The following is a 25,463-nucleotide window of genomic DNA, read 5'->3' on the forward strand; positions in this document are numbered from 1 at the left end:
GGTCACTACCCAGTTTTTCCAACACCATTTGTTGCAGAAACTGTCTTTTTTCCCCATTGGATATTCTTTCCTGCTCTGTCAAAGATTAGTTGACCATATAGTTGTGGGTACATTTCTGGATTTTCTATTCTGTTCCATTGATCTATGTGCCTGTTTTGAGCCAATACCTTACTGTCCTAATCATTGCAGCTTTATAATATAACTTGAAGTATGGAATTGTGATGCTTCCAGCTTTGGTTTTCTTTTACAAGATTGCTTTGGCTATTTGGGTTATTTTGTGGTTCCATACAGATTTTAGGATTGTTTTTACTAATTCTGTGAAAAATGCTGGTGGAATTTTGATAGGGATTGCATTAAATGTGTAGATTGCTTTGGGTATTATAGACATTTTAATGATATTTGTTCCTCCAATCCATTAGCATGGCATGTCTTTCCATTTCTTTGTGTTGTTTTGAATTTCTTTCATACGTGTTCTATAATTTTCAGGGTACACATCCTTTACCTCTTTGGTTATTTTTATTCCTAGGTATCTTATGGTGTTTGGTGCAATTGTAAGTGGGATAAATTCCTTGATTTCTCTTTTTACTATTTAATTATTGTTGTATGGAAATGAGAAGGCTTTCTCTACGTTGATTTTGTATCCTTCATCTTTAACTGAATTTGTCTACAGGTTCTAGCAATTTTCTGGTGGAGTCTTTTCATTTTTCTGCATAGAATATCACATCATGTACAAATAGTGAATGTTTGACTTCTTCCTTGCAGATTTGAATGTCTTTTATATCTTTTGTTGTATGATTACTAAGGCTAGGGCTTCTAGTCCTATGTTAAATAACTGTGGTGTGAGTGGCCATCCCTGTCCTGTTCCTGACTGTAAAGGAAAAATTCTGTCTTTCCTCCACTGAGGATGATATTACCTGTGGGTTTTTCATATATGGCTTTTACTATGTTGAAGTTTGTTCCTTCTGCCCCTAATTGGTTCAGGGTTTTTATCATGAATGTTGTACTCTGTCAAGTGCTTTTTGTGTCTCTCTTGAGAGGATCATATGGTTCTTATCTTATTATTGTAGTATGTCAGGTTGATTGATTTGTTAATATTGAACCACCTTGCAGCCCGGGAATAAATCCCACTTGATGATGGTGAATGATTCTTTTAATGCAGTGTTGGATTCCAGTTCCTAGTATTTTATTGAGAATTTTTGCATTCATGTTCATCAGGGATATTGGCCTGTAGTTCTCTTTTTTGTGGGATCCCTGTCTGCTTTTGGTATCAAGGTAATGCAGGCCTCATAAAATGAATTTGGAAATTTTCCTTCCATTTTTTTTTTGAAATAGGTTGAAAAGAATAGGCATTATCTCTTTTTTTAATGTTTGGTAGAATTTGCCTGTGAGGGTATCTGCTCCTGGACTTTTGTTTGTTGGAAGATATTTGTTACTGATTCAGTTTCTTTGCTGGTTATCAGTCTGTTCATGTTTTCTATCTCTTCCTGTTCTAGATTTGTTAGTTCATATGTGTCTAAGAATTTATCCCTTTCTTCTAGGTTGTCCAGTTTTGGGCATATAATTTTTCATAATGTTCTCTTATAATCATTTGTATTTCTGTGGTGTTGGTTGTTATTTCTCCTCTCTCATTTGTGATTCTATTTATTTGCATCCTTTCCTCTTTCTTTTTGCTGAGTCTGGGTAGGGGGTTGTCAATTTTATTAATGTTTTCTATGAACCACATCCTGGTTTCATTGATCTGTTCTATTATTTTTTTTTTTTTTTAGTTTCTATGTCATTTATTTCTATCTAATCTTTATTATTTCCCTTCTTCCACTGGCTTTAGGCTTCACTTATTGTTCTTTTCCTAGATCCTTTAAGGGTAAGGTTAGGTTATTTATTTGAGATTTTTCATGATTCTTAAGGTAGGCCTGTATTGCTATAAACTTTCCTCTTATGACTGCTTTTGCAGCATCTCAAATGTTTTGAGCCAGTGTGTTTTCATTTTCATTTGTTTAATGGTTTTTGTTTTTTTTTAAATTTCACCTTTAAATTCCTGGTTGATCCATTCATTCTTTAATAACATGTTCCTTAACCTCCATGTATTTGTAGTCTCTCCAATATTTCTCTTGCAGTTCAGTTCAAGTTTCATAGTGTTGTGAATGGAAAATATGCATGGTATAATCTCAATATTTGTGTACTTGTTGAGGACTTTTTGTGACCTAGTATGTGATCTATTCTGGAGAATGTCCCATGTGCACTTGAAAAGAATGTGTATTCTGTTCCTTTAGATGAAATGTACCCAATATATTTGTTCAGTGCATCTGGTCCAGTGTGTCATTCAAAGCCATTGTTTCCTTGTTGATTTTCTTCTCAGATGATCTGTCTGTTAATGTAAGTGGGGTATTAAAGTCACCTACTATTCTTGTATGATTATCAATAAGTACCCTTATGTTTGTTATTAATTGATATATTTGGGTGCTCCCATGTTGGAGGCATAATCATTTACAATTGTTAGATCTTGTTGGATATTTCCCTTTATTATGATATAGTGCCCTTCTTCATCTCTTGTTACAGTCTGTAGTTTAAAGTCTAGTGTGTCTGATACAAGTATTGGTACTCTGGCTTTCTTTTGACATCCTTGCATGGTAAATATTTCTCCATTCCCTCCCTTTCAATCTACAGGTGTCTTTAGGTCTAAAATGAGTCTCTTGTAGGCAGCATATAGATGGGTCTTCTTGTTGTTTTTTTTTTAATCCATTCTGATACCCTATGTCTTTTAATTGGAGCCTTCATTCCATTTACATTCTGAGTAATTATTGATAGATATGAATTTAGTGCTATTTTATTACTTGTTTTGTGTTGTTTCTGGAGATTTTCTCTTTTCCTTTCTAGTATTTGTCACTTAATATTTCTTGCAGGGCTTATATTTAGTGGTCACAAATTCCTTTAGTTTTTGTTTGGGACACTCTTTATCTCTCCTTCTATTCTGAATGATAGCCTTGCTGGACAGCATCTCTTGCCTACAATTTTTCCCTTTCTGCACATTGAATATATCATGCCACTTTCTTCCAGCTTATCAAGATTCTCTTGACAGATCTGCTGCTAATCTTGTCTTCCCTTATAAGTTAAAGATTTCTTTTGTCTTGCTGCTTTTACATTTTTTTGTTTGATAAAAATCTATTTTTAAAGAACTTCTTTAGGCATTATTTTGACAACTGTGTGATGATAATAATTGGTTAATATTGAAAAGTGAATATATTCAGGCATAGAGGAAAGACTGCTTCAATAACCAGAGCTATTATAAAGCATAATGATTAGATAGGAACCAAATATCACAATCATAATTCAATTTTAAGGGTGCTTCAGCAGTCAGTAAATTTGTGTTGAGTCCCAGAATATTGGGCTAGGGCATTTTATATGTCACCTGCCTAGATAAGCATCCTTCCTGGAAATTCGTATAGACCTGAGTCTGAAGGTGGAAATCAGGTTAGCTCAGTTAAGTAAAGTGGAGAGTGGATATGTAATTGAACCTTGGTCCTTGTGTGTGTGTGTGTGTGTGTGTGTGTGTGTGTGTGTATTAATTATGCAATTTTTGTGGGTTTTATCTTTCTATAAGTAAGTCACAGTATTGGAAAGTTGCCATAATTTGTGAATTTTTCAGCTGTATTTTCTTTGAATATGGTTTCTGGTTCTTTTTCAGTCTTCTACTGGGGTTTCTGAAATGTATATATTGATCTACTTGGTGGCTTCCAATAAGTCCCTCAAGCTTTCTTCACTATTTGTCACTCTTTTTTCATTTTGCCTTTCTGACTGAATAATTTTCAGCGACCTTTTATCAAATTGAGTGTTCCTTTCTTTTGTTTGATCACGTTTGCTCTTGAGCCCCTGCTGAAATTTTCAATTCATTTATTGTATTTTTCAGCTCTATGGTTTCTGTTTAATACTTTTTAGTGTTCCGTCTCTGTGTTGAAAGTTTCTCTTGGTTTATGTATTGTTCTCTGACTCCAGGGAGCATCTTTATGACAGTTGTTTTGAATTCTCTGTCAGGTAAATCACATATTTTCATTTCACTAGTGTCAGTTTGTGGAGATTTATTCCTTTTTGGAAAGTATTTCAACTCGTGTTCATTTTCATTGACTCTGCATTGGTGTCTGCCCTTTAGACAAAACACCCGTTTGTCCTAACATTCATGCCTTGGACTCAAGAAGGTACCAACAATACGCCTGATCAGAGAGTCTGGAGGCCTCTCAAGTTTGTACAATTGAATCCTCTTTCTTTGTTCTTAGTTGCCTTCCCCTCAACCCCAGGCATCCATTGTGTGTGGAGTTGCATCTGTGTTCTAAAACAAGTAAGACTGAAGCCAATTCCTCAGGCAGCTAACAGATAATTTGTATTATTAGACGTTTGGTGCGCATTTTTCCCTCGCCTTAGAGAAGCTGTAGAAAAGGGATTTTCAATTGCTCGCTCTATACTGACCCTGGTGAAGAACTCTGGTGACTTCTTGCCCAAACCACCATCTTTTCTGTCTCTTTCCATGGGCAGCTAAAGAATGCCCTGTCCTGTATCCCTTCTGCTTTCTGACAAATAGTATCTAGAATCCAGTCTTCTGGGCACACCTAATAAAGGTTGGGGCATTGGACACATGGTGTACTTCTTTTCCTCCCCAGGAGAAGCCAGAAACTGGGGGATTTTGTCCCAACTGGAAGGTGTTGTACAAGGAAAAGTGTTACAATAAGAGGATATCTAGGATTTCCCTGGCAGCTCCAATATGACTCGATTCATGCTTGAACTCGGAGCAGGACTACCCTAACTAGTATCTGGATTTCTTACAAAGGGAATCTGTACAGTAAGCGTTTCTGAATCAGGGTGTTCTTGGAGGGTGGGAGGGTCTAGGGCTTCCTCATCTGCCATGTTGCTGACCTGGAAATAGGAATTTATTTTTGGCTCCTCCTGGGGGATGTCTAATCCCTACAGTGGAGGGAAACTTTGAGTAAAATTTTGAGTCCCTAAGGAATTAAAGACAAATTGTGGTCCTTTGTGTAAATGCAATCCCCTCAAGACCCTATTACACCAGAAACCATTCCCTGTGGAAGAGACCCTGTAAGCTCCTGCCCTGTTTATAACTGAGTACATTATGTCATCACACTCACCATAAGTCTTCTGTGATTTACCAAGTGGCAAAAATGATAATAATAAAGGCTGTTTATTTTCATCTGCTGCTTGAGAGGACACATAATGAGAAATTGCTATCTGAGGTTCAAAAAGATTTCCAGGGCATATGAAAAATTACATTTGGGCAGTGTCCTCATAGACTCCAAGGGAGCAAAGCCACAGAGACTAAATCTGCCCTTTCAGGACCACAGGGGTAATACTGGTAAGGAAGCACTAAGGTGTTCTTGCCTAAGGAAGGGGAGTTTCTGAATTCCATTTATATTCATGTCTTTCTTTTATGGCGGAAGTCTAGGGATCTAAGATATTCCACTTTCTTTCCAGTTTTTGCAGTCCTCAGAGTCACATGAAATTGGTGGAAAGACCTGTTTGAGGGGAGGGTAGTCATGCAGGGAAGGTTCAGAGATTATTAGGTTTCAAGGATGCAATTTATGGGTCAGTCCATGGATGGAACTCTCACTCTTCTACATTCATTGTTTTTACTCTGTGACATGGACCAGGAGCTTAAACTCTCCTAGACTCTGATTCTTTAGTTTTGGATTAGAAAAAATGTTCTTCATTTGTACCACACTAAGTCTAATCCCCATTAGAAGCCAGCATCAGGTTTTTGGGGTTGCTGCCTCCAATTACTGGTTAGGGGAGGGGTCATGTGGTCAAAGAAATAAAATGAGAGAAGGCAATTCTCTCCTGGTCCAATATTCTCCCTTAACCTTTCGTTTTCACAGCAGTCCTGTTGGCATATGGAACCCCTGACCTTCATTCTGTAGGCCAGGTTTTGATACTCTTTGCTTTACAGCTTATAAAGACTCTAATGAGGGATTGGCTACGTGACTAGATTCCTGATAGTGGTAAAGTAGGTTCTGTGGGTCCTGGTTGGGCTAGTCTCAAATATTGCCAGTACAAACCCAACTCTTGTGAGAGGAGATATGGTGGGAAAAATTGAATGTTCTCTCTAACTTTTTCCCCTGTGTTCACAGATCCCCTTAGAGGAGAATGGCTTCTGAAAATGCTTCTTCTGTGACTGAATTCATTCTAGCGGGGCTCACAGACCTACCAGAACTCCAGCTTCCCTTGTTCTGCCTGTTTCTATTCATGTATATGGTCACCGTGTTGGGAAATTTGTGCTTGATAACTCTGATCAGGCTAAACTCACACCTCCACACCCCCATGTACTTTTTCCTCTTCAATTTGTCCTTCATAGACCTCTGTTATTCTTCTGTGTTTACACCCAAAATGCTGATTAACTTCACATCAAAGAAGAATATTATCTCCTACAGGGGATGCATGACCCAGCTTTACTTTTTCTGTTTTTTTGCTATTTCTGAAGCTTATGTGCTGACATCAATGGCCTATGATCGCTATGTGGCCATCTGTAACCCACTTTTGTATCATGTTGTCATGTCCCCCAAAGTGTGTTCCAGCCTTATGCTTGGTTCATACTTGAAGGCATTTTTGGATGCCATGGCTCACACTGGATGCATGCTGAGACTGACCTTCTGTGATGCAAACACCATCAACCATTATTTGTGTGATGTATTCCCTCTGCTCCAGCTCTCCTGCACCAGCACTTATGTCAATGAACTGGTGGTTTTCATTGTGGTGGGCATCAATGTGATTGTGCCCAGTGTCACCATCTTTGTCTCCTATGGTTTCATCGTCTCCAGCATCCTGCGCATCAGCTCCACTGAGGGCAGGTCCAAAGTCTTCAGCACCTGCAGCTCCCACATAGTTGCTGTTTCTCTCTTCTTTGGATCAGTTGCATTTATGTATCTTAAACCATCTTCTGCTGGGTCTATGGATGATGGGAAAATCTCCTCTGTCTTTTATACCAATGTGGTTCCCATGATGAACGCTTTCATTTACAGCTTGAGAAACAGAGACATTAAACTTGCTGTGGGAAGAACTCTGAGTAGGCGAGTGTTTTGATCAGAAACAGTGTTTGTCTCTGTAGTTAGTTACACAGATGGAGATTCTGTGTGTTTAAATAAAATACATTTAGTTGCAACCTTCTTAGCCTAATTTTCTTAACATGGTAAAGGAAGTTTGGGTCCTATACTATATTTTTAGTCTTTATAAGGTGGTCTTCTTTTTTTTTCCTCACCAATACCACAATTACTTCTCCACATCTTTGTTCTGTTTGGTAATAACATTAAGTAAGAGACATGTTGTCTTTTTTTTCCTATTGTTATTTTGAACTTTTTTTTCCCCTTGGAACATGATGAGTAGTCTTCAAAACATTGAATTAAGAACCAGTAGCATGACATTGCATTATTGGGGGTGTTCTTATTGCCACTTGATATTAGAAGCATGTGTCAGGTACTCTGCTTGTACTCCCATATTTCCATCCTCTGATTGGCAAGTATATGTCTCCTTGAAATGCCAGAGATGGAGGATTCCATAAAGACGATCAAGGTTCATCCATTTTGCCTATGTAGACATTATGTATCAAGTGTCTTTCAGTAGATTTTTATTTTTGACCTTTATACAGCCAAACCAACACATAACTGATCATCAAAATATATTTATTGTATGGATGGGAAAGTGAAGCTCGGTGTAGTTAGATTTATCTAAAGTCACTCCATAAAGTAAGATTTACCCTAAATTCTTAGCCTTCCCATTTCAGGTCTAATACTCTTTGTAGTCTGTTTTGCTCTACTTTCTTCTTTTTTTTCCCTTTCAGGTTTTTATTTAAATTCCACTTAGTCAATATACAGTGTAATATTAGTTTTAGGCATACGATATTGTGATTACCAGTTACATACAACACCTGTTACTCATCACAGCCAATTCCCTCCTTAATAGCCATCACCCATTTAACCCACCCCCCACCTCCCCTCCAGCAATCTTCAGTTTGTTCTCTGTAGTTGAGTCTGTTTTATGGTTTGCCTCTTTGCTCCCCCTATTCATTTGTTTTGTTTCTTAAATTCCACACAGGCATGAAATTATATGGTATTTATGTTTCTCTGACTGACTAATTTAACTTAGCCTAATAGTCTGTAGCTCCATCCAGGTCATTGCAAATGGCAAGATTTCATTCTTTTTCATGCCTGAGTAGTATTCCATTCCAGATATACACCACTTCTTTTTTTTAAAGTATATATATATATATATATAAATATATATATTTGAGAGAGAGAGAGAGAGAAAACACAAGCTGACAGAGGGTAAGAGGGAGAGGGTGAAGCAGACTCCTTGCTGAGCAGGGAGCTCAATGTGGGATTCGATCCCAGGCCTCTGGGATCATGACCTGAACTGCAGGCAGACACTTAACTGACTGAGCCACCCAGGTGCCCTATACCACTTCTTTATCCATTCATCAGTCGATGGACATTTCAGCTCGTTCCATTGGGTATTGTTGGTAATGCTGCTGTAAATATCAGAGTGCATGGATCCCTTTGAATCAGTATTTTTGCATCCTTTGGGTATGGTGAACTTGGTGGATCCACCTAGGATGGTGGATCACAGGTTGGCTCTATTTTTAATCTTCTGAGGAACTTCCATACTATTTTCCGGAGTAGCTGCACCAGTTTGCTTTCCCACCAATAGTGTAAGAGTGTTTCCCTTTTCTCCTCGACCTTGCCAATACCTGTTATTTCCAAAGTTGTTGATTTTAGCCATGCTGATAGGTGTAAGGTGATATCTCATTGCAGTTTTCATTTTGATTTCTCTGATGATCACGATATTGAGCATCTTTTCTTTTGTCTGTTGGACATTTGTGTGTTTTTGGAGAAATGTCTATTACTGTCTTCTGCCCATTTTTAACTGGGTTATTTGGTTTTTTTGAGTGTTGAATTTGATTAGCTCTTTATATATTTTTAATAACAATCCTTTATTAGATATGTCATTTGCAGATATCTTCTCCCATCCAGAAGATGCCTTTTAGTTTTGTTGATTTTTTACTTTCCTTTGAAGAAGTTTTTTATCTTGATGAAGTTGCAATAGTTTATTTTTGCTTCTGTACCTCTTGCCTCGGGAGACATATCTAGCAAGAAGTTGCTATGGATGATGTTCTTCCCTAGGATTCTGATGGTTTCCTATATCAGATTTAGATCTTTCATCCATTTTGAATTTATTTTTGTGTGTGGTGTAAGGAGGTGGTCCTGTTTCATTGTTTTGCATGTTGCTGTTCAGTTTTCCCAATGCCATTTTGTGAAGAGACTGTCTTTTTTCCTTTTGATATTCTTTCCTGCTTTGTTAAAGATTAGTTGACCATATAGTTGAGGGTCCATTTCTGGATTTTCTCTTCTGTTCCATTGATCTATGTGTCTGTTTTTGTGCCACAGCCATACTGTCTTGATCACTACAGCTTGATAATATAATTTGAAGTATGGAATTGTGTCGCCTCCAGCTTTGGTTTTCTTTTTCAAGGTTGCTTTCTATATTCAGGGTCTTTTATGGGTCCGTACAAATCTTAGGATTGTTTGTTCTAGCTCTGTGAAAAATGCTCTTGGAATTTTGATAGGGATTGCATTAAATATATAAATTGCTTTGTGTAGTATAGACATTTTAACAATATTTGTTCTTTCAATCCATGAGCCTGGAAAGTTTTTCCATTTTTTAATATGAAGAACCAGCAGCTATTATCATCCTCAGTTAAGAAAAACTGGGAGCTATTCCTCTTTGGTCAGGAACAAGACAGGGATGTCCACTCTTACCACTGTTATTTAATATTGTAGTGGAAGTCCTAGCCTTTCAGCAATCAGACAACAATAAGAAATAAAAGGCACCCATATCAGCAAGGAAGAAGTCAAACTTCCACTATTTGCAGATGCAATGATACTCTAGGTAAAAAACCCAAAAGACTCCACCAAAAAATTGCTAGACCTGTTATACGAATTCAGTAAAGTCACAAGCTCAAAGTCAATGTACAGAAATCTGTTGCATTTCTATACACTAATAATTAAGCAGCACAAAGAGAAATCAAGGTATTGAGCCCATTTACAACTGCACCGAAAACCGTAAGATATCTAGAAATAAACCTAACCAAAGAGGTAAATGCTGAAAACTTTAAAACACTTATGAAAGAAGTTGAAGATGACATGAAGAAATCTTTTAATATTATCTTTTATTTTATTATTTTAATAATATCTTGCCTGGAGGAAACATTTTTAGTTTTGATAATGTCCAGTTTAACTATGTTTTGTCTTATGCATGTTTCTCTTTTTTTAATCATGCCTTAGGAATATTTCCCTGACCCTAGATCACAAACCATTTTCTTTTTCTTTTTTCTCTTGTAAAAGTCTTAAGGTTTTATGTTTCACATTTATAAATTATGTTTATTTATGTATCATTATGTGTGAAGTTATTTGTAGATTTTTTTGTAGATGCCTGTTTTCAGGTTCAGAAAGTTCCCTTTTACTTTTGTATTTTATACAAAATAGTAAACTCACATTGTAATATATCAAATATTTTTCTGTATTTATTAAGATGATCATATAGTTTTCTTGAATACTCTTTTAGTATGGTGAGTTACTCTGATTGATATTCAGATATTAAGCCAGGCTTGTATTGCCATGGTTAAACATTAGTTTTCATGATATATTTTTACTTTTATATATTTGGATTCAATGTGCTAAAAAATTACATCTATGATTATGAACGGTATTGGTCTACGGTTTTGTTTTCTTGTCATGATTTTGGTTTTGGGATCAGGGTACTGCATGTTGTATAGAATGAATTGTCATGTTTCTCCTTTTTAATTTTTATGGGAGATTGTGTAGAATTATATTATTTCTTCAGAAATGTTGGGAAGGATTTAACAATGAAATTAGATAGATAGACCTAGTGCTTTTTTCATGGGAAAGCTTTTAACTGAAATTTCAAGTTCTTTAATAGATATAAAGCCATTGTAGTTACCTATTTCTTAAGTAAGCTTTGGAAGCTTGTGTTTCAACAAACTTATCCGTTTAATTGGTTGTCAAATTTATTAGTATAAATTTGTTCATAATATTCCCTTATTTTCCTTTTAAGTCCATAGAATCTGTGGTAACAAACTCTTACATTTTTGTGGTAACAGTAATGTGTGCCTTTCTCTTTTTTGCTTATTCAGTCTAACTAGAAGATTATCATCGTAATTGGTCTCAGAAACAGAGATTTTAGATTGTTTTTATAGATTTAGATTGATTTTATAGATTGTCCTTTTTACCTTTACATTTTTACCCTTCCATTTATCATTTAATCTTTCTGCATATTTGGGTTTTTTTTTTTAAGATTTATTTATTGGGGCGCCTGGGTGGCACAGCGTTTAAGCGTCTGCCTTCGGCTCAGGACGTGATCCTGGCGTTACGGGATCGAGCCCACATCAGGCTCCTCTGCTGGGAGTCTGCTTCTTCCTCTCCCACTCTCCCTGCTTGTGTTCCCTCTCTCGCTGGCTGTCTCTATCTCTGTCAACTAAATAAATAAAATCTTTAATTTATTTATTATTAATTTATTTATTAATTTGAGGTAGAGAGCGAGAGAGCGAGCTTGTGGGAAGGGGCAGAGGGAGAGAACCTTCAGGCGGTGAATGTGGAGCACATCGTGGGGCTCAGTATCACCAACCAGGAGATCATGACCTGAGCCAAAACCAAGAGTTTGTTGTTAAACCATCTGAGCTATCCACATGGCCCTGGGGTTTCTTTCTTTCTTTTTTTATTTAATAATAATTTTTTATTATGTTATGTTAGTCACCATACAGTACATCCTTAGTTTTTGATGTAGTGTTCCATGGTTCATTGTTTGCGTGTAACACCCAGTGCACCATGCAATATGTGCCCTCCTTACTACCTATCACCAGCCTATCCCAATCCCCCAACCCCCACCCCTCTGAAACCCTCAGTTTGTTTCCCAGAGTCCACAGTCTCTCATGGTTCATTCCCCCCCTGGGGTTTATTTCTATTTTAATTTTTGGGGGGTTTCATGAGACAGAGGTATAAACCTTTGGCTTGAAATATCTCTTCTTGTCCAGCACAGTTACTTAGGTACCTAAATTGCATGTAAACACTGTATTTAACTATATTACATATGTTTTAATAAGTTTTGTTTTCATTTTTATTCACTTTAAAATGTTTTCTGATTATTTTTTATCTGTTTTGTTTTTTAGAATTTAGTGTTATTTTTCTGATAATAGCTTTATTGATCTGATTCACATATTTAAATTAAATGGTTTACACTTTCGTCAAGGAGTTGTGCAACCATTGCCACAGTATATTTTGGGATCTTTTCATCAATCCCAAAAGAAGTCTCAACCTAATCAACCACTAATCTTGTTGGTCTGTATAGGTTTGAGTGCCCTGGATATTTTATGCAAATGGAATAATATAACAGGCAGTCTTTTGTGACTGGCTTTTCTTACTTGGCTTAATCTTTTCAAAGTTCCTCCGTGTTATAAATTGTAAAGGCACTTGGTTTCTTTTTTTCCAAGTACTACTCCATTAGATGGATACACTACATTTTGTGGTGTAAATTTTGTTGAACTCCAATTTATCTATTTTTTCTTTTGCCATTTGTGCTGTAGGTGTCATATTTAAGAAGTCATCGCCAAACCTAAGGTCACAATGTCTTGCTGAGTTATTTTCTTCTATAAGTTTTATGATACTACTTCTAACAATTATAACTATGGTTTATTTGGAGTAAATTCTGTTTCTTGTGTGAGATAGGGGTCCAGTTTCAGTTCTTTAAATGTGAACATCCACTTGTTCTAGCATTTGTGGAAGAGATTATTGGCTCTCTAGAACATTTTGGCATCTATGTTGAAAATCAAGTGCCCATCAATGTGAGGGTTATTTTTGCATTCTCTTCATTGAAATATATGTGTCATATAGATGTACCTGTCATGAATATAAGTGCAGTCAATTTATCTCTTCTTTTTCTTTCACATGTCGCTTGTATGAGTTCTTTACCACAGTTGCATTTAAGCCTTTTTATTCCACTTGGCTAGCAGTTAAAAACAAAGGGGTGGTGGTGGTATTAAAATGTTTTCAAGCTACTATATTGGTGAATTTTGATTATGTACAGCCATAAGATTGTAGGTGGAGAGAAATAAGGAACAGCCTTAAAATTCTTTCTTTCCTTGAACTAACTAGCCTTTCAACAATTGCTTCTTTAAGCCTTTATCACTCCTCTAAAGAATTCAAATGCTACCTATAATCGCAGTGCTGTGTTCGTTAGATGTCCAGAACTTATTCATCTTCTAATGGGAAGTTTATACTATCAGACAAGCATCATCCCAATTCCCCCTGTCCTCAGCCCCTGGTAACCATCTTTATACTCTCTGTTTCTTGGAGTCTGGCTTTTTTAGATTCCACGTACAAGTGATATCATACAGTATTTGTCTTTCTCTTCCTGCTTTGTTTCCCTTAGCAAATCCTCTAGGACCATCTATGGTGTTGTAAATGGCAGAATTTTGTTCTTTCTCGTGGCTGAATAACATTTCATTGTGTATGTATACCACAGACTTGAAATTCTCTAAGAGAGTAGTCTTAAAAGTTCTCACCACAAAAAAGAAATGGTAATTATGTAACTTGATGGAGGTGTTAGCTAATACTGCTGTGGTAATCGTATGGCCATATATGTTTATCAAATAAATATTGTACACTTAAAGCTACAGAGTGTTATATGTCAATTATATCAAAATAAATCTGGAAGAAAAAGAATTCAAATGCTTCTCACATTGACATAAGGGTAAGTGAAAGGAGAATGCAAAAAAATTACCAAATTTTTCTTCCAGCATTTGAAAATGTATAGCATTTTTTGCATTTGTAAAAGTGAAACTAATGTGTGTGTGTATGTATGTATATATATGTGTGTGTGTATATATATATATGTATATGTATATATATAAAGGATCTTAATTTGAGTTTTAAAAATATTCAATCACATGTTGAATTTAAGACACAGAACAAATGAACATAGGGGGAAGAAAGAGAGGAAACCAAGGAACACTTTTTTTTTTTTTTAAGAAACAGACTCTTAAGTAGAAAACAAACTGATGGTTACTAGAGGGGAGGTGGGTGGGGAGATGGGTTAAATAGGTGATGGGAATTAAGGAGGGCACTTCCTGTAATGAGCACCTGGTATTGTGTGTAAGCGATAAATCATTAAATTCTACACTTGAAACTAATATTACACTGTATTTTAACGTACTGGAAATTAAATAAAAACTTGGAAAGAAAAAAGAAAATAAATATTCCTAAGGCCTTCTTGGGATATTCCTTACAGCAATTTTTTTTTTCTTTAATTGATTCAAGGGGCGCCTGGGTGGCACAGCAGTTAAGCGGCTGCCTTCGGCTCAGGGCGTGATCCTGGCGTTGTGGGATCGAGCCCCACATCAGGCTCTTCCGCTATGAGCCTGCTTCTTCCTCTCCCACTCCCCCCGCTTGTGTTCCCTCTCTCGCTGGCTGTCTCTATCTCTGTCAAATAAATAAATAAATAAAATCTTTAAAAAAAATTGATTCAAATGTTGTCTAAGACAAAAGTCCCCATCAGAGGGAGCTGTTTACTTAGATTACCACTGAAACATTAATTATCAATTGATAGGGACCTCCTTGGACCACTGTATACCTTAATTCATAGAGAGAGGTAAAAGAGATTAATATTTCACTGTTACAGGTTTGATACAGAAGAAAATTCTTATTTTTAGGACAGTTGTAATTGTAAGAAGGCTTTCCGCTGAAGACCCAAGTGTTCCTTCTCTCTTTTACTATGAGTTATATTCTAAATTGCATGGAAAATTTAATAACGAGAAAATCTCAGAGGCAACACATTTTTCCTAGGACTGCCAATGATAGGACAGTTGATACCCAAAATAGATTAAACCCCAGATTAGTGCACTTCTCCTTGAATAATACATGTACTGTACCATTGTGGGATTTGCTAGGACACATTTCTAATTTCCGTTGTCCAGAAATGCAATTCTTCATTTGCTTTACACCCAGGATTTTTATACTTTTGATCTGCTCAGAAATTTCATATTATGACAAGATTTGAGTACAGGAAAGAGTACCTCTTAATCATGGCCACTTATTTTTGAGCAGGGGATGGAAGTAATGTACTGATCACACAAGTCAAGGATCAGCAGGTCCTCTTTCTGCTTCTTCATTTTTCCTCAGGTTCCAAGAGAAAAATAAAGTCAAACTAGCCAGCTCTTAATCTTAACTTCCATTTGCAGTTTATAGTTCTACTTTCTTCAAGATGGGGAGCTTTTGTTTTTATAAGGATGCCCATGAAGAGAGCCTAGCGTCTCTTTTTAAAGACCACACACAGTAGTGGAGTTTTCTAGCAGGATTGCAAACCTCCTTTCATATAATTAATAACCTACTCTTTACCTTGGATCCTTTTCCAAAATGTTGCATATTGAATTTCTCTCTCTCTCTCTCTCCCTCTCTCTCTCTCTCTTTAACCTAATTTTGTGAGTATAGAAATTTCAAAATCATATGTGGTATGTTGGAAAGATGCTAAACACAGATGTTAGGTATAGATCTTAGATCATAGATAGAGAGAATGAAGAAAGACCTTTAAAGTCAAGTTGGCTATAGACTGAATGTTTGTGCTTCCTCAAATTGCTATGTTAAAACTTGATCCTTAGTGTGATGGTATTAGGAGGTGAGAACTCTGGGAGTTGACTAGGTCATGAGGGTGTAGCCTTCATGAATAGAGTCAGTGTACTTATAAAAGAGCTATCAGAGAGTTCCCTTTCTGCTTTGGTCATGTGAAGACAGAGCAAGAAGACAAGCAGTCTATGACCCAGGAAGAGACCTCACCAGAGATGAAATCTCCTGTTGCCTTGATCTTGGATTTCTTAGACTTCAGAGCTGTGAGAAATAAATTTCTCTTGTTTATACACCACCAATCCATGGATTTGTTATAGCAGCCCAAAGAGACTAACACAGCCCAAGTGGTCTTTTCCATCTTTCTCCCTTTAGAGCTGGCATTAAGGAAGGCACTTGAGGCAATGAGCATTGGGTATTATATGCAACGGACGAATCACTAAATTCTACCCCTGAAACTAATAATACAGTATATGCTAACTAAATTGAATTTAAATAGAAAATTAAAATAAAAATCCATAATTGTGGTAGGAACAAGTCATTGTTTTGTGTTTGGAGCCATGTCTTATTTTGAGCAGTTTACACATTGGGAGAAATTCAGAGTCTGAATGCTTTTTTACTACGAACAGAATCCCCTCTATATAACTAAAGAATGATGCTTTTCTGCCCTTCTCCCCTACTAAATATAAGTGCATGTGTAAATACATGCTTATGTATTCTTCAGATGAATAAGAGTTCAGAATTCATTAGGGATACTGGCTTCTCATTTTCTTTCCTTGTAGTAATTTTGTCTGCATTTGATATCAGGGCAATGCTGGCCTCATAGAATGGATTTCAAAGTCTACCCCATTCTTTAGATTTACGGGACACTTGAGAAAGACTGGTGTTAATTCTTCTTTAAATATTTGGTAGAATTTATGCTTGAAGCTTGGATTTTCTTTGTTGAGAGGTTTTAGAGTATTGTTTTGATCATGATACCTGTTACAATTCTGTTCAGAATTTCTGTATATTCCTGATTCATGTTTTGTAAGTTGTATGTTTCTAGGAATTCATTTCATCTAGATTATCCACTTTTTGGTGTATAAATGTTCGTATAATCTTATGATCCTATTCTTTTTATTTCAGTGGCATCAGTTCTATTGTCTTCTCTTTCATTTCTGATTTTACTTATTTTAGCCTTCTCTCTTTTTTCTTATTTAGACTTTCTAAGTGCTTGCCAATTTTATCTTTTAAAACAGCCCTTATCTTCAGTGTTTTTACTGTTATTTTCTATTTCATGTATTTCTGCTTAATTTGTTCTTTTCTTGCGAGTTCCATGATGTATAAAGGTAGGTTGTTGATTCGAGTCTCTCCTCTTTTTTAATATAAGTGTTTATCATAATAGATTTACTTCTTAGTGTACCTGTGTAAGCCTAGCACACACCATCACATATTTTCCTACTTGGTGTTATACTCACATACATTATTGGGGCTGTAGTTTCAATTTAAAGAAATATTTCTGACATTTCTTGCTTTTGTCACTTAAAAAGGCTTTATTGAATCCATACGTGCATTTCATGTCTATTAACATTTTTAGTTATAGCTACTTTTTAATACTTTTGTGTTTTAACTATTTAATCAAAATTGAAAGAAATTTACCCACCACTTTTATAGTATAATATTGTGTACTCTTCTGTGTGTTTACCTTTATTAATTTGTTTTAGACTTCCTTAAGCTAATGTGATGTTATTTAGTATCCTTTCTTTTCAACATTTCTTATAAGGCAGGTTTAGTGGTGATGAACTTTTTCAGTTTTCTTTTATGTGAGAAAAATGTTCTCTCTTCTCTTTTGGAAGGATACTTTTGTTATTTATAGTATTCTTGGTTGACCTTTTTTTTCTTTCAGTACATTGAATAGTTCATCCCACTCCCTTTTGACTTGCAAGATTTCTGCTGAAATCCATTGAATTCTGCTGAAAAATCTACTGATATTCTTATGGAGGTTTCATTGCAATGGATAAGTTGCATTTTTCTTGCTGCTTGAAAAATCTATTTGTCTTTGACTTCTCAGTAATTTGATTACAGTATGTCTTGGTGTGGATTTCTTTGAAGTTATCTCCCCCCCCCCCAAAGGGTGGGGGTCATTTTTGCTTCCTGGATCTGGATGTTAATTTCCTTCCACAGATTTGCGGGTTTTTAAGCCATTTTTCCTTTGAGAAATCTTTCAGGTCATTTCCCATCTTTCTTTTGGGATGCCTATAATGCATATATTGGTCCATCTGATACTGTCCAATAATTTTTTTCTTTTATTTTTTTACTATTTTTCATTCTACTTTTTGCTACTCTGATGAATAATTTCAAATGAATTTTTTTTATAATAATATTTTTTTATTATATTATGTTAGTCACCATACAGTACATCCCTGGTTTTTGATGTAAAGTTCGATGATTCGTTAGTTGCGTATAACACCCAGTGCACCATGCAATACGTGCCCTCCTTACTACCCATCACCAGCCTATCCCATTCCCCCACCCTCTCCCCTCTGAAGCCCTCAGTTTGTTTCCCAGAGTCCATAGTCTCTCATGCTCCGTTCCCCCTTCTGGTTAGCCCCCCCCTTTCTTTATCCCTTTCTTCGCCTACCGATCTTCCTAGTTCTTATGTTCCATAGATGAGAGAAACCATATCAAATGAATTTTTTTTAAAATTCTGAGATCCTTTCTTTTGTGTGATTTAGTGTGCTGTTTTATCCTCCAGGAAGTTCGGTTATTCTGTTTTCAACTACATGATTTCTGCTTGGAGTTCTTCAGAGGTTTCTGTCTCTTGTTTGATATTCTTACTGTTTTCATGTACTGTTCTGTGACTACAGTGAACCTTATTATGACAGCTATTTTGAATTCTATGTCATGTAAATGATATATTTCCATTTCATTAGGGACAGTTTGTGGAGATCTATGTTGTTCTTTTGGGGAACTATTTAGACTCTCTGGTCTTGTGTCTGCACATTAGACAAAATGTCTAACTGTCCTAATCTTCATGGACTAGCCTTGTACTAGAGAAGACCCCCACAATGAGTCTAGCCAGATGGTGGGAGCCTCTAACTTTTCTTGTCATTCCATCCCATTTTGCTTGTTCTTTTTGCTCCATTGCTTCTGGAGTATGTCAGGCCCCATCAGTACCCTAAAATAAAACAAGCAAGACTGAAGTCAGTTCCTCAGGCAGCTCTGTAATAAGGTGGATCATTGGATACATGATTAGAGGGAAAGCGTTTTCTAGCTAGCTCTGTGCTAAGTCAGTGGGGGTGTGTGTGTGTGTGTGTGTGTGTGTGTGTGTGTGGTAGGTAGGTGGCTATGTGCGTCTCGGTTTGTGTGCATGTTTGCACATGTGTGCTTTTGTGTATCTGTGTGCATATGGTGTAAGCTTGCCTCTCGTCATGCCCCAGGAGGCACCAAGGCAAGTGCAAACCACAAGGAACAAAGGAATAATCTGCATAATTTAGCCTTTGATCTCAGGCTACCCTCAATCCTCCCTTGCTTTCGGATTTTTTCCCAACCACATGTGCTATGGCAAGATAGGTATTATGACAAGAGGGTGTCTTGAATTTCCCTAACAGCTTCAATATGTCTGGTTTCGTGCATACACTGGGTGCAGGGCCTTCTTAGCCAGTTTCTAGATTTCTTACAAAGGGAATCTGTATGCAAATTGTTTTTAAATCAGTGTGTCATGTAGAAAAGTAGAAATTAAGGCTTCCTCTTCTACCATTTTGCAGAATGGGAAATGGGTCTTGGCTCTTTCTTGAGGGGAGTTATAATCCCTACAGTGAAGGGAAAACTTGATCAAATTATTGAGTCCCTAGGGAACTGAAGACAGATTATGGTCCAGGGTGTTTATAGAATTGCCACAGTTTCTGATTACACTTAGAGATTTTCCTTGGGGAAGACACTGAGCAAGCTTCTGCCTTGTTTACAATCGAGTCCCTTATATAATCACACTCACATTAAATCCTCTGTGATTTACCAAGTGGCCAAAATGATAATCTACTGTTTTTGTCTGCTGTTTGAGGGAACTAAAAGGCATAATCAGAAATTATGATCGATAGTTTTAAAAGATTTCCAGGGCATATCAGAAATTAAGTGTGGGCTGCATTTTCTTCGAGTTAAGGAAACAAATCCTAGAGCCTGAAATTGCCCTTCCATGACAATGGGGTTAATAACAACGATAAGGAAGCACCAGTGTTTTCTGGCCTAACGTGGGTGAGCTTATGAATTTTGTTTTTATTCATGCTTTCTATTTTGTGATGGAAGTCTGAGGATCTAAGATACGTCACTCCCCCCCCCCCCCCCCCTTCCCCCCCCCCCCCTCTCCATGGACAGAACTCTTGCTATTCCAGGTTTGTGGCTTTTACTCTGTGACACGGAGCAATAACTTCTTGTACACTTGTCTGTTAGTTTGGATTAGAAACGATCTACTCGGTCTCCACCACACCAAGTCTAATCTGCATTAGAAGCCGGCTCCAGGTCTCAGCTTCCAATTTCACTGGTGAAGAGAGCGCTCAAGTGAATGAAAATGATTGAGGAGAGAAGGATAATTCTGTCCTGGTGCAAACTTCTCCCTTATTTTTTGTTTTTTTCCAACAGTTTTGTTTACATTTGGCAGCATTTTCCTTCCCTCTATAGGCTAACTTTTGAAGTTCTTTGTTACTTAGCTTACAGAGACTAAGGGGCAGTCAGAGTCACTCAGTATCATGTAATGGTAAAGGAGTCTATGGGTCTAGGTTGAGCTAGTCTTTTACCTTCCCTGTGCATACACCACACTCGGGAGAGGAGATATGGTGGGAAAAGCTGGGTTTTTCTCTGTGTAACTTTTTTCTTCTCTGCTCACAGATCTCCTTAGAGAAGAATGGCTCCTGGAAATGCTTCTTTTGTGACTGAATTCATTCTTGTGGGGCTCACAGACCTACCAGATCTACAGCTCCCCCTGTTCAGCCTGTTTCTAGTCATGTATGTGGTCACTGTGTTGGGAAATTTGGGCTTGATAACTCTAATCGGGCTGAATTCACACCTCCACACCCCCATGTACTTTTTCCTCTTCAATTTGTCCTTCATAGACCTCTGTTATTCTTCTGTGTTTACACCCAAAATGCTGACTCACTTCACATCAAAGAAGAATATGATCTCCTACAGGGGATGCATGACCCAGCTTTACTTTTTCTGTTTTTTTGTTATTTCTGAATGTTATGTGCTGACATCAATGGCCTATGATCGCTATGTGGCCATCTGTAACCCACTTTTGTATCATGTTCTCATGTCCCCTAAAGTGTGTTCCAGCCTTATGCTTGGTTCATACTTGGTGGCATTTTCAGGTGCTATGGCTCACACAGGATGCATGCTGAGACTGACCTTCTGTGATGCAAACACCATCAATCATTATTTTTGTCACATCCCCCCTCTGCTCCAGCTGTCCTGCACAAGCACCTATGTGAACGAGCTGGTGGTTTTCATTGTGGTCAGTATCAATGTGATTGTGCCCAGTGTCACCATCTTTGTCTCCTATTGTTTCATCCTCTCCAGCATCCTGCGCATCAGCTCCACTGAGGGCAGGTCCAAAGCCTTCAGCACCTGCAGTTCCCACATAATCACTGTTTCTCTTTTCTTTGGATCAGTTGCATTTATGTATCTTAAACCATCTTCTGCTGGGTCTTTGGATGATGGGAAAATCTCTTCTATCTTTTACACCAACACACTTCCCTTGATGAACCCTTTCATTTACAGCTTGAGAAACAAAGATGTTAAACTTGCCCTGAAGAAATTCCTGAGTAGGAGACCGTTTTAATCGGAAACATTGTCCCTTCGTGCAGTTAGTTATACAACAGGGAGCTTTTATTGTTCAATGTAAATATTTTTAGGGGTAGCCTTCTTCACCTATTTTTTTCTGAACATGGATAAGAGATTTGAGTCTTCTCTCTATAATTTACTTCCTGTCGTTATATCTAGGTCTTTTTTTTTCATCATTTGTACAATTTCTTCACTTTTTTTTTCCTGTTTAGCAATAGGTATATGTTATCTGAGTTTTTAAAATTTTTCATTTTGAACTTTTTTTTTCCCACTGGAGAGAGATTAATGGTCTCCAGATTATGGAATTGAGCAACAACAGAGTTGACACTGTACCACTGGGGTTGTTCTTATCTTCCACTTGCTATTAGAAGCACAAATCAGATAGTGTGTGTATACTCATGTTTCTTTGCTTAGATTGGCAAGAATATATCTTTTTTTAAAAAGATTTGTTTATTTACCTTAGATGGGTCAGGGCAGAGAGAGAGGGAGAGAGAATCCCAAGCAGACTCTGTGCTGAGCAGGTAGCCCAATCTTGTGACCTCGAGATCACCACCCTGAGATCACAACCTGAGCTGACACCAAGAGTTGGATGCTTAACTGACTACACCACCCAGGCACTCCAAGAATATGTCTTTTTTAAATGGCAGAATTTGAAATTTCCTTAAAGACTATAATTTTTAGTCTATTTTGCATCTGTAAACATTTTGCAGCAGGCTTCTTTTGGCAAAGGGTTGGTTTTCTTTGTTTTTATACAGTCAAAGTAGCACATAAGTGATCAAGAAAACATATTTACCATATGGCTGGGAATGTGAAGCTCAGAATAGTTAATGATTCACCCAAAGTCACACAGCTACGCAAAGACAAGGTGTAGAGTATCCTCTTAGTCTTCTGATTTCAAGTCTATTGCTGTTTGTGATATGCTTTCCTTCTACTTTATGATTTTTGTTTCAATACACAAGGATGATGAGAAACCTTTCTAGTTTGAAGGTTGGTTCTGCTTTGTTCCAGGATGGCACATGAATTTCTCTCATGCTCAGTATTACATTTTTGTTTTTTGTTTAGGAAAACATTTTTATTAATAAACTGAGTTTCTATGTCTAGATCATTGTTTCATTTCAACCTTTTCCTTTACAATTTTAATTTTTTTTTAAAGATTTTATTTATTTATTTGACAGAGATAGAGACAGCCAGCAAGAGAGGGAACACAAGCAGGGGGAGTGGGAGAGGAAGAAGCAGGCTCATAGCAGAGGAGTCTGATGTGGGGCTCGATCCCACAACGCCAGGATCACGCCCTGAGCCGAAGGCAGACGCTTAACTGCTGTGCCACCCAGGCGCCCCTACAATTTTAATTTTCACTTAAACCTGTTGTCAAAATATTAATTGAGAAGTTGAAGGCTAGATCTGTGTCTACAATTAGAATTTTTTTAAAAATTATTTTCCTGAGGTATAATAGGTTACAAATACTTCATCAAAATGAATGGGAAATTGAACAAGAAATTAAAAGAAAGTAATTATTGAAGAGTCAGCCTCCCTTAGTAGGAAATAAAGAGGCTGATGTGTTCCTCCTCCATGAACCCAACCAGTTTTATGGCCATAAATTTTCTCTCATTTTAAAATAAAAATATGTTATTTATTTAAATACTAGCTCCTAAGCAGACTCTTCAAATAGAATATTTTAGAGTTGATCAAAATAAACTTGCATTTTAAGAGACTGACTCATAGTAGCCACATCCCAGCTACCTGGCATCTAAGAAGAAGCAATCCAAAGAGAGGAAAAATCCTTTGTCAAGAAATGTGTTAAATATTGAGAATACAAAGGTAAATAATTCATCGAGAAGGTGATGTTTAAATGAGTATTCGGAAAAATATCTTTTTTTGAAAGATTTTATTCATTTGAGAAAGAGAGAGAGAGCATGTGCAAGCACAAGCAGGAGGAAGGGCAGAGGGAGAGGGAGAAGCAGACTCCCCACTGAGCAGGGAGCCTGTCCTGGGACTCAATCCCAGGACCCTGAGATCATAACCTGAGCCAAATGCGGATAGTTAACCAGCTGAGCCACCCAGTGCTGCCCCTGGAAAAATATCTCTTTAGGGGAGATTGTGTCCAGTGCAAAAACTGCTGAGGTGATACTTCCGGCATGTTTGAGAATACAGAAAGGGCTAGTGTACTGAATAAAAGGAGTAAGAGAGAGAGTTGAAGGAGACAAGGACAGACATGTAACAAGGGGCAAGATCATGTTGGAAATTGTTGGTAATTGTGAAAGTTGGACTTTACTAAGTGAAATGGAGTACTGGATTAAAACATAATACATAAGATATACATACACATAAAGCATATATATAATATAGACATAACTATCCTATATATCACAACTGTGACACTACCACCTTGATTTGAGAAACTCTTGTCTCTTACTAGCATTAATGCAAAGCCTTCCTAATTAAATGCCTGTTTCTTCCATTGCCTCCTACAGTTTATCTCCTAAAAACAACCAGGACCTTTTTGGGGGGGGGGGCAAAGATCCCTTATGCGAATCAGCAGATCTAGTGTTCCTTCTTTCCTTTATCATGAGTAATGTTCTAGGCTGTTTAGAAAATTTATGATCTAACAAATATCAGAGGCAAAAAGAGTTTTCCTCTAAGTGGGTCGTTGGTAGGACAGTCATACCCAAATACCTTGAACTCCAGATTACTGCACCTCTCTTTAACCAATACATGGATTGTGACACTGTAGGATTTGTTAGGCCACATTTCTGAGGCCTGTTTTCCAGAAATGTAATTGTTCATCACCTTTACTCACAGGATTTCCATTCTTTTGATCTGCTTTTAATACCTCATAACTTCACTTGAAGCTTTCTTATTTATAATCAGACCTTCTTCAAATGGGAGCCAGGGTTGGAACAAGAATGCCCCTGAAGGGATCCCAGTGTCTCCTTTTTAATATAATAAGCAGTTGTGGAGGTTTTTTGATTTTATTTTTGTTTTTTAAAGATTTTATTTATTTGTCAGAGAGAGAGAGCAGAAGCAGGGGTGGCGGCAGACAGAGGGAGAAGCAGGCTCCCCACTGAACAAGAAACCCGATACAGGACTCTATCCCAGGACCCTGGGTTCATGAAATGAGCTGAAAGCAGACCCTTATCTGACTGAGCCACCCAGGTGTCCCAGTTGTGGAGTTTCTTAAGAAGAATTTTAAAACTCAATTTACATAGCTAATAATTTTCTGCTTACCTTAGATTCTTTTCCAAAATCCTACATACTGAAATTTCCCTTTTCTTACCTAATGTAGTCAGCCCAGCAGTTTCAAATATTATATAATATATTGGGAAGATTCTAAACAAGAGATAGAAAGGTTAAAAAAAAAAGAAAGAAAGAAAAAAAGAAAGGTAAAACAATGTTTGAAAGAAACCTAAAGTAAAATTTCAAAAAGTATAATCTTAATTTCAATAGGTCAGATATTTAGTGACTACACATCTCTTCCATCTCTCTGTTTTAGGAGTTGCTGTGAGACACACACACACACACACAAACATAATTGTGGTAGCACGAGTTACTGTTTTCTGTTTTGATACATTCTTTATTTTACACAGTTTGAAACAGTCAGTGTCTGGTGCTTTTTCACTAATAGGAGGACCCTCTCATATTATAGAATGATGCTCTTCCTCCTCTCCTCACCACATACGTGTAAGTAGTGTATGTAAATATATACTTACATGTGTTTACTTATCCACACACAGACACAAATGTATTTATAACATGATTTGAATATCTCGAGGCAATTGGGTTGATTTAAAACTTAAAACAGTGAATTTACTTAAAAAAATAACAATTATATTCTATATTTAGCTGAAAAACACAACCCCTATTACAAATATCTTTTACAAGCTCTTTGTTGGTGGCAGACTGCGTTGATGCTCTATCCAATTGATGTTATCCTCCAAGTATTCTTAATGACAGAAACTTCCTTTTTTGATAGAGGCT

General features: G+C 37.0%; 2 protein-coding genes across 2 annotated transcripts; both read left to right on the plus strand.

Annotated features, from left to right (window-relative positions):
• Nucleotides 1–6,103: 6,103 nt before the first annotated feature.
• On the plus strand, nucleotides 6,104–7,077 carry LOC103656255 (olfactory receptor 8B3-like). Its single transcript, XM_008683614.1, has one exon. The coding sequence runs from the start codon at nucleotides 6,145–6,147 to the stop codon at nucleotides 7,075–7,077; it is 933 nt and encodes a 310-aa protein (XP_008681836.1). The 5' UTR covers nucleotides 6,104–6,144.
• A 12,994-nt stretch (nucleotides 7,078–20,071) lies between these two features.
• On the plus strand, nucleotides 20,072–21,486 carry LOC103656271 (olfactory receptor 8B3-like). Its single transcript, XM_008683631.2, has one exon. It carries the CDS (start codon nucleotides 20,554–20,556, stop codon nucleotides 21,484–21,486), a length of 933 nt encoding a protein of 310 aa, XP_008681853.1. The 5' UTR covers nucleotides 20,072–20,553.
• Nucleotides 21,487–25,463: the final 3,977 nt, after the last annotated feature.

Source organism: Ursus maritimus, unplaced genomic scaffold, assembly GCF_017311325.1.
Source record: "Ursus maritimus isolate PB19 unplaced genomic scaffold, ASM1731132v1 scaffold_16, whole genome shotgun sequence".
In the NCBI taxonomy this organism is placed as follows: domain Eukaryota; kingdom Metazoa; phylum Chordata; class Mammalia; order Carnivora; family Ursidae; genus Ursus; species Ursus maritimus.

Coding starts and splice junctions, on each gene's coding strand:
- LOC103656271 (XM_008683631.2), top strand. CDS start 20,554: ATGGCTCCTGGAAATGCTTCTTTTGTGACTGAATTCATTCTTGTGGGG.
- LOC103656255 (XM_008683614.1), top strand. CDS start 6,145: ATGGCTTCTGAAAATGCTTCTTCTGTGACTGAATTCATTCTAGCGGGG.